Source organism: Sphaeramia orbicularis, unplaced genomic scaffold, assembly GCF_902148855.1.
Source record: "Sphaeramia orbicularis unplaced genomic scaffold, fSphaOr1.1, whole genome shotgun sequence".
NCBI classification, from domain to species: domain Eukaryota; kingdom Metazoa; phylum Chordata; class Actinopteri; order Kurtiformes; family Apogonidae; genus Sphaeramia; species Sphaeramia orbicularis.
The window spans coordinates 258,039-275,177 of NW_021941450.1; the positions used below are offsets into that span (position 1 = coordinate 258,039).

The 17,139-nt window shown below is 40.6% G+C and overlaps 1 protein-coding gene across 1 annotated transcript in view; it reads left to right on the top strand.

The window, feature by feature from the left end:
- Positions 1-2,448: 2,448 nt before the first annotated feature.
- LOC115415795 (partitioning defective 3 homolog) overlaps positions 2,449-17,139 on the top strand; it is a 129,401-nt gene continuing 114,710 nt past the window's right edge. The window contains exon 1 of the mRNA XM_030129432.1: positions 2,449-2,793. Within this exon, the coding sequence (XP_029985292.1) occupies positions 2,674-2,793 (120 nt within the window). The 5' untranslated portion in view covers positions 2,449-2,673. The remainder of the gene's footprint in view (positions 2,794-17,139) is intronic.

Here is a 17,139-nt window from a genome sequence, read left to right on the forward strand (position 1 = left end):
AATGACAAATAACTGATGAAAGTTTCCCTTTAATGACAAATAACCGATGAAAGTTTCTCTTTAATGACAAAAACAGATGAAAGTTTCCCTTTAATGACAAATAACTGATGAAAGTTTCCCTTTAATGACAAATAACCGATGAAAGTTTCTCTTTAATGACAAAAACAGATGAAAGTTTCCCTTTAATGAGAAAAACAGATGAAAGTTTCCCTTTAATGACAAATAACCGTTGAAAGTTTCCTTTAATGACAAAAACAGATGAAAGTTTCCCTTTAATGACAAATAACAGATTAAAGTTTCCCTTTAATGACAAATAACAGATGAAAGTTTCCCTTTAATGACAAAAACAGATGAAAGTTTCCCTTTAATGACAAATAATAGATGAAAGTTTCCCTTTAATGACAAAAAAAAAGATGAAAGTTTCCCTTTAATGACAAATAACCGTTGAAAGTTTCCTTTAATGACAAAAATAGATGAAAGTTTCCCTTTAATGAGACATAACCGTTGAAAGTTTCCTTTAATGACAAATAACTGATGAAAGTTTCCCTTTAATGACAAATAACCGATGAAAGTTTCTCTTTAATGACAAATAACCGTTGAAAGTTTCCCTTTAATGACAAAAACAGATGAAAGTTTCCCTTTAATGACAAATAACCGTTGAAAGTTTCCTTTTAATGACAAAAACAGATGAAAGTTTCCCTTTAATGACAAATAACTGATGAAAGTTTCCCTTTAATGACAAATAACCGATGAAAGTTTCTCTTTAATGACAAAAACAGATGAAAGTTTCCCTATAGTGACAAAAACCGGTGACAGAATGTGTCCATCTTGTCTCTCATGTCTTGTCCACTTCACCTCCTTTGTGAGTGTCCCATAGTCAGACCCTGAAGGCATCATTTGTAAAGGTAAGTAAACAGGTCAACAGATCCACTCTACTGCGTCTGTAAATATCCCTGACTCTTTGACCTGACCTGAACGCACCATTTAAACACTTCCATTGATGACAAAGAGGTTTTTAAAACATTGATTTAATTCTGTTTTCAATATTATGTCGTATTATGTAAGTACTGTATTTTGTCTTGTTTATGAAACACTCTTATGTACGGGAGTGTATTGCATTCACACACAAAATAAAATTCAGCTCTGTTTTTCCCAATTAACAAGATAATAATCTCGTAATTATGAGAAAAAATAAGTTAAAAAACATCAGCTCTGTTTTTCTGAACTAATGACATAATTATCTCATAAAAACAGAGCCCAATTTTTATTTTTTCAGAAAACAGTATCTTGTAATTGGGTGTCTGTGCCATCTGCATTACATTTTGGTGTCCCCGTTATGTGGTAACATGTATTTTTATGAGAAAAAATAATTTTAAAAAAATCAGCTCTGTTTTTCCAAATTAACGAGATACTGTTTTCTGACAAAATTTAAATTTGGCTCTGTATTTCTGAATTAATGACATAATTACCTTGTAAAAACAGAGCTGAATTTTTATTTTTTCAGAAAGCAGTATCAGGTTAATTTGAAAAAACAGAGCTGAATTTTATTTTTGTGTGTGAATGCAATATGCTTCTGTGCATATGCAATGTTATCTTTTTTTTTTTTTTTTTTATACAAAAACAGATAAAACACAATGAAACATAATGAGTTAAACACAGAAATGGTGTGTGATGAAGCCCAAATGTTCCATTAGACTGGTAGGTGGAGCACTGTTTGGAGCCTTATGTTCTATTCACTCACTCATCGCTCAGTGGTCAGGGGGGTCTGGGTCTCAGTCTCAGACATGACCACATCAGGACTGATACGAAGACACTTTAAAACATCCAAGCACCTTATGGAGGTGGACTACACCTACTTTTTGAACCACCATAGATCACTTAAGTAACTGTTCCACTTAAATCACTGTTTCACTTTATATCACTGTCCTAAAATGTGTCAATACAACCACAAGTCTGTATTTACATTACTGTACAGAAGCTCTTTTACAGGTGGTTGTGTAGTTCTGGAGCAGGAGTGTGTTCCAGTAAATATTCTAACCCTAATGTCAGCCTGCTACCAACCCACTGCTGTGGTTTTGGTCTGGTGCTGAGTGTAAGCTGCTGAATACTGGAATTTATCTCGGGATCAATAAAGTATCTATCTATCTATCTATCTATCTATCTATCTATCTATCTATCTATCTATCTATCTATCTATCTATCTATCTATCTATCTATCTATCTATCTATCTATCTATCTATCTATCTATCTATAAAACGACATTTTCATACTTTCTGAGGGGCACTGGAACGCACCACGAGCTCAGCAAAGAGGGAGCGCGAGAGAGGGATTGGGGACGAGAGAGAGAGAGAGAGAGAGAGAGAGAGAGAGAGAGAGAGAGAGAGAGAGAGAGAGCGCCCCCCCCCCACACACAGTAAACAGGTGGTCACTCCCTCCCTCCCTCCCTAACTCACTAACTCTCTCACTCACTCAGTGTGAAAACAATGTCTGCCGGCGGACAGGAGCTCTAGTCCTGGACTCTAAATACGGGGAATACTGGGCCGAACCGAGCCGTCGTTGACTTTAACCCATGGTCCCGGCTGTTGGGCTTTGTTGGGGTTCGTCGGTGTGACTCCGGACCCGGACCCGGAGCCGGACCCCAGACCCGGTGTGTCTGCCTGGGACTGTAAACCATGAAGGTGACGGTGTGCTTCGGCCGGACCCGGGTGGTGGTTCCGTGCGGGGACGGGAACATTCCAGTGCACACCCTGATCCAACAGGCGGTTCTACGGTACAAGAAGGCCATCGCTAAGGTGAGTTTGGTCCGCTTGGGTCCGCTTGGGTTCAGTGGAAACAAACAGTGGCTCCGAGTGCACGCGCACTCAATATGGCGCAAAGTTGAACCAAACGCAGACAAAGACAAAGGTTCGGTTCGGTTCTGTTCGGCTGGCTCTGTTGGGGGGCAGTGTTTGTTGTAAAACCTTCAACAGTGTTTCCCTCCGTGTGTGTGTGTGTGTGTGTGTGTGTGTGTGAGATTTGTGCTGCTTTCGGACAAACGCCGCCATTGTGGAAACCCACTAAACTTCCACTGTGTGTGTGTGTGTGTGTGTGTGTGTGTGTGTGTGTGTGTGTTTTATGAACGTCTTCAAACACTAAACTGCACTTTTGACTGTTTTTTTTTTCCGTACGTAACTGTGTGACCCAGTTGTAATGCCGTTCTAAAGTTGGCAGATGTTAGCCTGTTAGCCTGTTAGCATGCTAGCATACAGGCTACAAAGGCAGGAACACAGTCCGACACTGCTGGAAAAGACACCGAACTATGGCTGTGGTACCAGGACAGGTCTGGAGTACCAGAACAGGTGTGTGGTACCAGGACAAGTCTGTGTGTTGAACTATGGCTGTGGTACCAGGACATGGTACCAGGACAGGTCTGGAGTACCAGAACAGGTGTGTGGTACCAGGACAAGTCTGTGTGTTGAACTATGGCTGTGGTACCAGGACAGGTGTGTGGTACCAGGACAGGTGTGTGGTACCAGGACAGGTGTGTGGTACCAGGACAGGTCTGTGTTTTGAGTCTACATGGTACTTCTGGACACCTGGTGCTGCAGAAGTCAGTCCGCCTTTGTTCCACTTTGAAGGAGCTCAGTCTGGGTGCAGAGGGTTAGCTTAAGGCAGAACCTACCAACCAGGTTAAAGGGGGTCCCACCAAAGCACAGGCACATGGAGCAGGGGTCTGCTGGGTCACATGACATGTTTGGGTTAGCTTAGGCTAAATGCATGGGAACAGTAGACTGGAGCAGACTCCTAACCCTGTAGGCTGAGGGAGGGAAACACCAGAGCCAGCCTCCAACAGGCTGGAGTAGCCTACAGGAGCTCCTACAGGCTCCTGTAGGCTCCTGGAGGATCCTACAGGAGCCTGCAGACATGGACACAAATCTGGGAGTAAATGCCAGTGTCAGTAAACTTGTCAGACAGTGTTGTGGTAGCAGAGATAACCTCTGACCTACAGCGATGCACTGAGTCCATGGAGCTGAGGCTGGATCAGATATGAGGACAGAGGGGTCCAAGACTGTGAGGGGACCACCTCCACTGGTCTATGAGGGGCTGTGGTCTACAGGACCACCTCCACTGGTCTATGAGGGGCTGTGGTCTACAGGACCACCTCCACTGGTCTATTAGGGGCTGTGGTCTACAGGACCACCTCCACTGGTCTATTAGGGGCTGTGGTCTACAGGACCACCTCCACTGGTCTATTAGGGGCTGTGGTCTACATGTTTTAGACGGTCAGCACATGTAAGTGTGTCTGTTCATTAAACTCGGACTCTTTTTAAAGTGTGTACCTGCTTTAAAGTCCTGACAGGTGACAGCAGCAGGTCATAGTTGTGTGCACAACTGATGGTTGTCCATGTGCTAACTCTGAGGCTGAGTTGTACTGATATGCCCCGTTTCCACTGCGTGGTATCGGCTTGACTCTACTCGACTCGGCCTTTTTGCATTTCCGTTACTGAAAGGACCTGGAATCTGGTACCCGGTGTAGTATGGAATATGGACCCCCTGGAATATGGACCCGGGGTCCTGATTCCGCAGCGGAATATGGACCCGGGGGTCCAGATTCCGGTACTACTTTTTTGGTATCACCTCCGCTGAGGTTCCAGGACCTGGGACCAGATGCTAAAACATGACGTGTAAACACTGCAGACCACTGATTGGTCAAAGAGTTGTCTCTGTGACCCGCCATTTTACAAAAAACAGATGTGGAAGTGGACAGTAAATCTGTCGGTACATTAATCCACATGATAACAGCCCAAAACTACACCGTGGTCGGTCCAGGAGATTCAGTCTTTGGTGGCCAACTTAAAAATTCAGACGAGACAACACGCAACGAGTGAGTTTTCAGCAACTCTGAACAGACAACAAGGAAGTAACGTGCCGCATCGTTATGACGTACAGGTACTGTAAAGTCGGTAGTATTCTGTAATGGAAACGGTCTCCAGGAATACCGAGTCGAGCCGAGCCGAGCTGGTTCCACATAGTGGAAACGCGGCAATAGTGACCTGGAAGTCCTACTGTATCCACCTGCCTTTGAATTATTCAGTGTGAGCAGTGCAGGGCTGCAGATGATCTGTGCATAGGAGATAAAAGCATAGGCAGCACCACGGCTCTGCTCACCTGGACTCCAACTACCAACTTATTGTCCTGGTTAGCTTACCAGCCGACAGGCTGTAAGCTATTGTCATCATGCGGTATCCAGCATCGTCGTCTGTCGTCGTCTGTTGTCATCTGTCGTCCGTTACAAATCTTTCAGTCGTCTTCTTCTCCGAAATTCCAGTTCCGATTGACTTCAAACTTGGTATACAGCTTCTGTATGATGATGTCAACACAAGGTATTGACATTATTTTGATCTGGATCTGATTCTGGATTTGGTGCGACTTTGAAAAATGTCCCCATTATAAGAGATAGGAAGTGGATTGATCCAATAAGTCAGTAAGTATCAATGATATCAAGTTGGAATTTGAATTTTTTACAGATCTGATTGGAATATGACCAAAACATGGGCTATTTCTGTAATAGAATAAATACACAGAACTGTGTGATAATAAATGGATCTGGATACATTTCCCAAAGTTTTTAATTTGGCTGGTAAGCTACAGGGCCATTGGTCCTATTTTTTAAAAAAGTAAGATGTGAAGAATTCATCTGGAAGAGCGCTTCATAAACTGAAACAGGCTTTTGGTGCATCTGTAGTTCCTGGACTAAAACAGTCAGTGGTGATCATACTAATAGGAAAAGCACCGGCTGCGCATGTGTGTGTTGGAATCAAATGTTGTAATGTTACTAAAACCAAAATGCACTGATTGTGTTTCTGTTGATGTGAATGGAGTTCCCTGGAGGAGTTAGAGGGAGGCTCTAAAGCACATCCATCCCAATATGAGCTGAACTGGGCCGGACCAGGCCAAGAATCACATAGAAATAATACCAACTCCAAAGTTTTCTCTGTTATGAGTGAAAAATGTACAATTCCATGATGAAAATATTTACACATACAAACTATCCTTTAAAAAATGTGAATAACATGAACAACCATGAAAAACTGAAACATCTTCAGAAAAATCTGCGCAGCTTGAACAATCTTCAGCCTCAGCGTCTGATTTCCATATGTGCATGACACCTGATAGGTCCCAGTGGATCCGCAGATACACCAAACATTTAAGAACAGCCACAGTACTGGTCCATTTACACCAAACATTTAAGAACAGCCACAGTACTGGTCCACATACACCAAACATTTAAGAACAGCCACAGTACTGGTCCATTTACACCAAACATTTAAGAACAGCCACAGTACTGGTCCACATACACCAAACATTTAAGAACAGCCACAGTACTGGTCCAATTACACCAAACATTTAAGAACAGCCACAGTACTGGTCCAATTACACCAAATATTTAACCCTTAATAGGTAACCTGGGGTCCCAGCAGACCCCACATTTTTAATTTTTTATGTTTTCACGCAGTAAAGGAGAATTGTACTTCACGCAGTAGAGGAGAATTTATTTGGAAAATAAAGCACAATTTTGTTATATTTTTTTTGTTTCATTGCTATCCTTTCATACTATAAGCAATAAAGTACTGTAGCTGTGGGGGGCACCATGGTTACCTATTAAGGGTTAAGAACAGCCACAGTACTGGTCCAATTACACCAAACTAGAGCCCGACCGATACAGGATTTTTGGGGCCGATGTCGATACCGATATTGGGGGCTAAAAAAAGCCGATATCCAACGTATCGGTCGATATCTGATATTGGCCGATAACCCATATATTGGCTGATATATGAAATAAGAACACTGATCTACACAGGATATAATAATGTTATATTAATTAATTTTGGACAGGTGGATAAACAGTTGCATAAATCTTTGTTTATCTCGCAAATATAATTTACACAACTTTCAAATGCAAACTATGCAATCACAAAAATAATTAGAGCAAAAAATATGACTGAGCACACAATTATGTTTTCACTCACAAATTTTGATGTGTCTGCCTCACGGCACTACAACTTCTTATGTGGACTAAGGACTAAACTGAGCATGTGCAGAGTGAATTAGATGAGTCCTAAGTTGTTCCTGATTGGAGCAATAGCAAGAGTTACAACTGAGCCGTGTAACAACTGTCCCCGGTCTCCCCTACACTATTAACACCCAGGCCTACCTGCAGAATGAAACTGTGAGGGAGACAGGAAGTGCACAGACATGGGTGTGTGTGTGGGGGTGAATACGTCATAAGACGAGGGTGGTGGTGGTTTAGTGGTCCATCCTTGTCAGAATGCGCGGGGGGGTGGGGGTGGGGGGGTAGCTCCGTGATTATGTGATTGTGTGTGTGGGGGGGTGATAGCGTCATTGTCTGAGCAGGAGTGAAAGTGAAACTAAGTCACTTCAAAGTTCCTCTTATTCTCCGGGCAACACACACACACACACACACAGGAGCAGCAAGCGACAGAATCTCTGCGCAGCAAAAAAAAAAGCTAATATATTGACTACATCGGCTACATATTGGCCGATGTTGATTAATTGGTGATACGCTATAATTGGCCCAATTAATCGGCCGGCCGATTACTTCGTCGGGCTCTACACCAAACATTTAAGAACAGCCACAGTACTGGTCCAATTACACCAAACATTTAAGAACAGCCACAGTACTGGTCCAATTACACCAAACATTTAAGAACAGCCACAGTACTGGTCCAATTACACCAAACATTTAAGAACAGCCACAGTACTGGTCCATTTACACCAAACATTTAAGAACAGCCACAGTACTGGTCCATTTACACCAAACATTTAAGAACAGCCACAGTACTGGTCCAATTACACCAAACATTTAAGAACAGCCACAGTACTGGTCCAATTACACCAAACATTTAAGAACAGCCACAGTACTGGTCCAATTACACCAAACATTTAAGAACAGCCACAGTACTGGTCCATTTACACCAAACATTTAAGAACAGCCACAGTACTGGTCCATTTACACCAAACATTTAAGAACAGCCACAGTACTGGTCCATTTACACCAAACATTTAAGAACAGCCACAGTACTGGTCCATTTACACCAAACATTTAAGAACAGCCACATTACTGGTCCAATTACACCAAACATTTAAGAACAGCCACAGTACTGGTCCAATTACACTGACTTCTGTTCACACAGGTCAGGTTTTTCACACTGTTTGTGAAAGGAGAGTTTGTAAACATAAACATTTTCATTTGATTTTACTTTTTTACATTAAAACAAAGACAGACTTCGTGTGTATGTGGCTCCCTGAACTAAAATGATTTGAACAGCCATGATCATTAATATCTTAAGTGTAGCTTTTGTGTTTCACACATTCATCCCAGTGGTCAGATTGGACCCTTTGGTGGGCCAGACTGGACCCTTTGGAGGGCTGGACCAGACCCTCTGGTGGGCCAGATTGGACCCTTTGGTGGACTGGACTGGATCCTTTGATGGGCCGGACTGGACCCTTTGGAGGGCTTGACCGGACCCTTTGGTGGGTTGGACCAGACCCTTTGGTGGGTAGGACTGGACCCTCTGGTGGGCCGCACCGGACCCTTTGGTGGGCCGGATTGGATCCTTTGGTGGGCCGGACTGGACCCTTTGGTGGGCTGGATTGGACTCTTTGGTGGGTTGGACTGGACCCTTTGGTGGGCCGGACTGGACCCTTTGGTGGGTTGGACTGGACCCTTTGGTGGGCCACACTGGACCCTTTGGTGGGCTGGATTGGACCCTTTGGTGAGTTGGACTGAACCCTTTGGTGGGCCGGACCGGACCCTTTGGTGGGTTGGACTGGACCCTTTGGTGGGCCACACTGGACCCTTTGGTGGGCCGGATTGGACCCCTTGGTGGGGCAGTTTCGGCCCCTGGGCCACATGTTTGACACCTGTGATTTAAAGGATGTGTTGTACAAGGGTGAAATAAACTGTGCAGAAGTAGAGGACACACACACACACACACACACACACACACACCTGTTGCTCCTCCTCCTCATGCTTTCTTTTTCTTTTTTTTTTTTCTCCTCATGCTTTCAGACTGGATCAGAACCAGTCAGTCCAGACCCAGTTGTTTTATAGAAGTACAAACAGCTGATGTGACATGAGTTCAACACTTTCATCTCATGTTGAGTCCATTCAGTTTGTGCTTTGTCCTCCAGGGTTTTCTGTCTCAATCACAACAATAATAGTAACCCACATGACCACAGAAACAGTGTAGTTTTATTTTTAAATGTTGTATTAGATCATATGTTCCAGTTTGATTCATTTTACATTTTATTTCATATATTGCAGTTTGATGCATCTTCACATCACTTCCTTGTGCACGTGAATATGGATCCATTTAGAAAAAATAAATTCAGTGGTTTTCCAGATTCTTGGTCCACACAGCTCAGACATGGTTGGTGTCAGTGTCTGTTGGACTGTGTGGACCTTCAGATAATATTGGATGCAGCAGATGTAAAGGCTGTTTATGTTTATGTTTGTGCATTTGGCAGACGCTTTTTTCCAAAGCGATTTACAGGGGAAAACCAATTAAATCACTCAATCAAAATTTTATTTATATAGCGCCAGATCACAAAAAAAAAGTTATTTCTTGACATTTTATATATAGAGTTGGTCAAAACCAGACTCTTAAGTCAATTTACAGAAACCCAACAGACAGGCTGTTGTCTGTCATGAAGATGAGCGGCGTTTAAGCTCCAAACTGATGCTCACATGCTGTTGGTTCTGCTTTTTTTCTGTATGTTCTATAGATTTGACCACTACACAGGTCCATGTGTCTCTGTGTCCATGTGGTCATGTGTCCATGTGTCCGTGTGTCCAAATGTGTGTGAGCCGGACTCAGTTTAGTGCAGGCCGTACATGGACGTATACTAACTATAAACTGGGATGTTTCAGGTGAACTGTCAGTTGGTGTGGAATGCTATTGTTTGCTCAATGATTCATTTTCCACACAAACCAATATTGAATTGGACAAAAATCTTCATTTTGGAAGATGCTTAAAAAAAGCAGTTTGATAAGGGTAAAATGCTGTTAATGTGTGGACAAGAGGCCCACCACAGACAAATGTGTTTGTCTTTCACAGTACCTAAAACTACTTGTCGCTGTTCATTTGACTTTTCTTTAAACCAGGGGTGTCAAACACATGTCCCCCCAAAGGTTCCAATCCGAACACCCTGGGATGAATTAATAAAGTGTATAAATTCCACAGTCCAGGCTGTGGAACTCATTTTAGTGTCGGTTCCACATCCAGACCAATCTGATCTACAGTCAAATAGTAACAGCAGAAGAACCCACAAAAAAGAATGACTGCAGATTTACTACTGGGTTTGATGGGAAAAAAATAATATTACATTATGTCTATAAATAATGACAACTTCAAATATTTGTCTTTGTTTTAGTGCAAAAAACCACATTAAACTCTGAAAATATTTCCATTTCCAAACTCTCCTGTACCAATAAAATGTGACTAACCTGAACAAATGTGACCAACCTGAAATGTCTGTATTAAATTCAGTCCAGTTTGAACTCTTTTCTTCCTGTTCCTCAGTGTTTAGTGTCGTTGTAGATCTGATCCAGAATGCACATGGACTAATGAGAAGTGGAGGCAGAAGATTGGTAAAATTGCACTGATTTTTCTGAAGATATTTCAGTTTTTTTCTCAGGTTATTCACATCTTTTTTGTTTGGATAGTTTATAAAATTAAGTATTTTCATAATTTAATGTTTTTTTTTCACTAAAACACAGACATAAATTGTCAGTTGTCATTATTTATTGGTTATTCTGTTCTTATTTTACTGGTTCGGTCCACTGCAGATCAAATCAGACTGAATGTGGAACCTGAAAGAACAGGAGTTTGAGAACCCTGATCAGGGCCGTGCAGAGAGCTATAAAGGGGCAGGGGCTCAAACTTCCAAAAGGGCACATGAAAACGAATAACCACCAATTACAAAGGTCACATTTAGCAATAAGCAACATTATTAATCCACAGCAAGTCAAAGATGGACCAAATGGTCCAGATCAGTGTTCTCAATACTGGGTGTGTCCTCCTGAGCCCTAACACAGGCTGTGCACCTTCTGCACATACTCTGGATTCACCTCCTCCTCCTATCTGGGGGATGTTGTCCCACTCTTCCTGAAGGGCCTGGATGAACATCTGGTGGTTTCCAGGTGCTGGACGCCTAGCATACACGGATCTACAAGAAGATCCCACAGATGTTCAATGGGACTGAGATCTTTGATGTGCTGTGGATTCATAATGTTGCTTGTTGCTAAATGTGAACTTTGTTGAACTACTCTTTGTCATATTTGACATTCTCCTCTGGATACTCATCCACTGTTTTGTTGTTTGTTGTATTTTGTTTGTTAATTAAATGTTTTTTTAAGAACAAGAAATAATTTGTTTCCATATTTAATAAAATGGTGTGAAATGGCATCACATAGAATATGTGATAGTTTATTTAGATGTTCAGTTCCTATAGAAGTGGAAATACAGATGTAATGTGTAGAAGTTTCTGTGTGTTCATACTCTGCACAAATCTAAATCTGACCAGGTGTATTTTTCTCATTTCTAGTCCAAATATGTCATCACACTTAAAATAAGACAAAATCACCTGAAGAGTAACTTTTCAGTGAGATATAAGAACTTGGTTTTAGACAATAGATCTGGAAAATCTGATTTCAACAAATCTTAGTAAGATCATTTTCATTTGTTCCATTGGCAGATTTTTTTTGCTTAATTCAAGATTTTTTTGCTCAGTTCACCAAAAAAATCTGCCAATGGAACAAATGAAAATTATCTCGGTAAGATTTCTTGAAATCAGATTTTCTAGATCTATTGTCTAAAAATAAGTTCTTTTATCTCCCTTACAAGTTCCTCTGTAGGTGATTCTGTCTTATTTTAAGTGTGATGAGATATTTGCACGAGTAAATGAGAATAATACACTTGGTAAGATTTAGATTTTTGCAGTGTAAGTCTAAGACAAATTCTTAAAAACAGATGTTAAATTATGTATAAAAGCATGACAGTGTATGTTAAGAACTAGAAATACCTTCATTTTACATCTGGTTTTACACCTACTTTTACAGTGAAACATTGAATATTTCGTTTCTTTTCATTCTAGGACATATTTATGATGATATTTAGGTTTTCCACAGTTCAGAAAGAACCATGTAGAGGAAGTGTTAACCCAAGCCAAACCATTTAACATTACCTGATAATAATAAAGTTTATATTGTAGTATTTATAGTTATATCATTTAATATTGAGCAGGTTGATGGGAATGTTTGTGGAGGTTTGTGGTTATTTCAAATCAGATTCACTCAAGATGTTTGAGGCGAACACAGATATTACGATTATGGATCCAGCAGTTTGTGAAACAAAAGCAGAAATGTCAAAGTGTTGGCACTGATGAAAGAGTCAGGGGATTTTACATGAGTTTTATGACTCTTGTACACCCAAAGGGCCGGATTTAAGTATTGGATGAGAAGAAGACTTGGATGTGTTTTCTTTTTATGCAATTTTATATCGGTTTAGCAGAATTTAATTACTTAAGCACATTTTAACTTATTAAGACCCAGTGGTACTTTTATGGCAGCTTCTAAAGGATTTTTTTTTTCTGTCTTTTTAACGTTTCTCATATGATTTATCACCATTTATTATAACAAAAACCTCTGTGTTTTGCATTTTTCAGTGTAAATCACTTCCTTTACCCTATATTTAATTTACTGATCATGTAGATGTTCATTAAAGCTCAGAGTAAACTTAAAGGTATTATGCAAAAACAGAAAACTGAAGAAAAAGGGACTGTTTCAGCAAGTGAGGACTATTACCATGTGTTACAATTTTGTGGCTAAAACTCAACAGTTTATGGAAATAAAACATAAGCAAATATGTGTGAGTGCTTCAGTGAGGACTGAGACTCAGGTGGGCACCCAACTGTTAGAGCGTGCTAGTCTGGGAGCTAATGCCATGACGTGACCATGATATTGAATTATTTACTCACCATCGGTTTTTAGCCCCAAAACTATAGTTGTTGAAGAATAGGACCAGGACCAAAAGAGACAAGTGAATGTTTTGGGCAGATAGTGGGGTGGACTCTCACGTACCTGGAATCGCGTCGCTTCCCTTCTCCTCGTTCATTCTCCAGACCGCATGACATGTGCGTGTGTTTGTTTGTGTGTGTGTGTGTGGTGTGACAGAGATGAAGGGGCATCATGACCAGGTCAAGTGACAGCCAAATTAAACCACTCTTAACATTTATTATCACTGATCAAAATTTTAGTCACGAAAATTTTAGTCATGCAGTTTTTTGCAACAAAAAAAAAAGAGTAAAAAGGGCACTTGTAGGCAGAGGATCAAAGTGGCAGGGGCTCAAGCCCCCCCGGCCCCCTGCTTTGCACGTGCCAGGCCCTGATATAAACCCTTTAATGCACTACTTTAAAATGTGTGTAAAATATTTTGATGGAATCACAGCTAGTGACATGGACAAATCAGCTGATGTAAATTCCTCTGATTGTTGTGATGATGGAGTGAGTGTAGGCAGTTGATGTCATATCTATGGATCTGATTGACCAGTTGAATTCACTGGGACCAAGTGGCTCCATAATAGTAGGTGAAGGTCCAGTATGACACTGGTATAACAGGAGTGAAGGGAGGAGGCGCTGTTTTTTTATTTATGAATGGATGCAGATTAGATGGTTCCTTTAAATCAGGGCTGTCAAATTCCTTTTAGTTCAGTTCCACATACGGTCTAATATGATCTAAAGTGGGCCGGACCAGTACAATAATAAAAATAATAGAATACGAACTTATAAAGACTGTCAACTCCAAAGTTTTCTCTATGTTTTTGAGTGAAAGAAGTCCAATTCTGTAATGAAAATCATCTACGAACTGTACCTGAACATAACGAACAAATATTAACAACCTGAAAATTCATTTAAAAAGTAAGTGAACTTCTAACAGTATTACACCTCAGTTTATCATTTATACATGTGCATTATAACTTACAGATCACCTACAGTGGATCTACAAATACACAAAACATTCAGTAACAGGCAGGATATTGTTAAAATACTACATACTTCTCTTAAGACATGTCAGGATGTTCATATTTGTTCACATTTTTTGTAAAAGGCTAGTCTGTAAATGTAAACATTTTTGTGTAATTTTACTTTTTCAAAACTAAAGCAAAGGGGAAAAAATTGCAGTTTTCATTGTTTACAGGTTATTATGATCGTAATTTACTGGTTCTGACCCACTTTAGATTGAATTGACCTAAAATGATTTGAACATCTTTGATTGTTCATATCTTCAGTGTAATTTTTGCATTTCACAAATTCATGCCACAGGTCGGATTGGACCCTCTGGTGGGCCGTATTGGACCCTTTGGTGGTCCAGATTGGACCCTTTGGGGGGCCGTATTGACCCTTTGGCAGGCTGTATTGGACCCTTTGGTGGACTGGACTGGACCCTTTGGTGGGCCAGTTTTTGCCCTTGGGCCACATGTTTGACACCTGTGCTTTAAATGAAGTGCAGGTTCAAAGACCTGCAGAAGATGACACAAGATGCACATCTTCATATTTCAGCAACAAACTCCAGTGTAAACCTCCTGTTCATCCTAATTTCAGTGTTATATATGACTTACCCAGCGGTGCATGGAGCTCTTCACCCTTTGTGCTCAGTATTCCATTAGATGTTAAAACATAGACGTGTGTTTTTGTAGCAGCTCCCTCCCTTCATATATGAAGGGTGTGTGTGTGTAAATCCAGTCCTGACTGTGTTGCTGTTGAATGCAGTGGCTGAACGCTGCCTTTGTGCTGGAAATGAGGGCATGCATCCAATTCTGATTCCAGTTTCTAACATCTTTGTTCTCATTAAACCCACAGCTCCTCCTTAACTCCTCAAACAACACACACACACACACACACACACACACGCGCGCGCTTAGGCATCGGACCATATGAAAATTTCATATCACGGTTATTGTGACCAAAATTATTACGGTTCTCATTATTATCACGGTATTATTGAAATTGTGCTCAAACTGTTCAAAAAGTACTGATATACACACTGAAATAATTTAACCAAGTTGTATTTTAAATAAATAAATAAAAATAATAGTCACAATAGGCCCTTTCCCACAGCAGGAACTTTTGCAGGAACTTTCTGTATTACCCTGAACTTTCAAAGTTCCTGGTGCATTTCCACTGAAAATTACCCTGGTAACTGACCCTCCCCCGGCCCCGAATTTACCCCGAAGAAGTTCCTGGTAGAGAGGTAGTACTTTTCAGATTACCAGGAACTTTAAGGGGCGGAGCTGTGTTCTGGAGAAGGCTGAGTGGTGGACTAGACTGGCAGCATTTCCACATTCTGTTCACTGCCAATATTTAACTCATTTAATTTCCACAAGCTTTGGATTTTGATAATTCGGAAAATGGACCAAAAGAGAAGCTACGACAAGTGGACGGACGACGAGGAAATTCAGATGGACTTTGAATTGCCGACACGAAACGAGCGAGTAAAAGCTGTCGGAGCTGAATATAAAACACAAGCCTAAAGAAATACGAGAAAAGAAGAAGAAATTTATGCAGGATTAAAAGAATCTAAAGGACAACAACGGTCGCAGTGGATCCGACTGTCGAACAAACCAATGGTATGTATATGACAGAAATAGTCACTGTTTAGTTGGTTCCATGCTGTAACAGTAGTCAGTAGCACATCAGCTGTTTAGTCAACAGTGAAGTCCAGTTAACCTAATGCTAAATGGTCAACAGTCTGACACTAAACCTAAATCTGAGAACTAGATGTATTTGTGTTGTCGCTGTGAGCTGAACACTGATTTATTCTGTATGTTTGTGATTTCCACCTGAACTGGACTAGACGGACTCATCTCTTTTTCTGAACCTGTGGCTTGTTTGTGTCCTCGTCCATCATCTACTGCTGTTTACAACGGCCCAGGTAAGAGATTTGACATGTCACATCACGCTGGTAGAAATCTGTCATCATGTGTTCTGGTGTTCATTTATGCATTTGTATGACTTTTCCTGCAGGAAAGCGAAAAAGGGACCGGGACCGTGGAGTTCCAGACCGGCTGTCCTGGACTAGCTGGACCAGACCCTCGTCCAAAAGCCTGAACCTTTCACACATGTTTATTTCCCTTTTAATCTCAAGGCACCTTGTTTTGTTTCAAGTTTTAATAAAAAAAATGTAACCTAATACTGTCTGTTCATTTACAAGGCATCAAAATATGAGTATAAGTACTTTTATCAGTAATATGCAGTTGAATTAAATGCAGGCATTTGAGTAAATCTGTCTGACTTTAGGTTGAACCTGGACTATCATATCTGTAAACAATAGAAATGAAACAGAACCATCCATCACACATAAAGTTAGATGTGATTTAGTTTAAGGAATGAGAAGTTGAAAATACATGTTCTACCATTTTTAAATCCAAATTAAAGATATGTAATGATGGTTAACTTCATTTAAAATGTATTCCAGATGGATTAAGTGATTCAACAACCAGTAAAATGTTACACCCACCCAACCCGTCCACTTTAAGTACTGTGTCATTTTATTGAACTAGAGGTTAGTTTGTGAATGGGCATGAACTGGACTACAGTTTGTGTTACTGCACCCTCATACATCATCAACCTGATTTGAATAAATTACCCTGAACTTTCAGGTGTAGTGGAAATGCAGTTACCAGGAACTCTTTTACCCCAAAAAGTTCCTGGTAAATAAGTTCCTGGTAATAACGTTTCTGGGCCTTTTGGTGGGAAAGGGCCTAATGTCCCTTATGTTGCAGAAACATTCAAATATTAACCCTTTGTGGTCTGAGCCCATTTTGTCCGTTTTTCAGTCCTTTTGATTTTGCCTTTATATATTATATAAACAAATGTTTACTATACCCATGTTTGGGATCTTTTTTTTCAGCACAACTTCATCTATATCATCTGTCTGTTATTTTCTCACTTTACCCTACTATAAAAACATAAAAGGACAAAAAACACAAAAAAATATAAAATCCAATTTGAAAAATGTATATAATTTATTGCATAAATAACACACAGATACTTAACGAACCTTTTCAAAGACTTT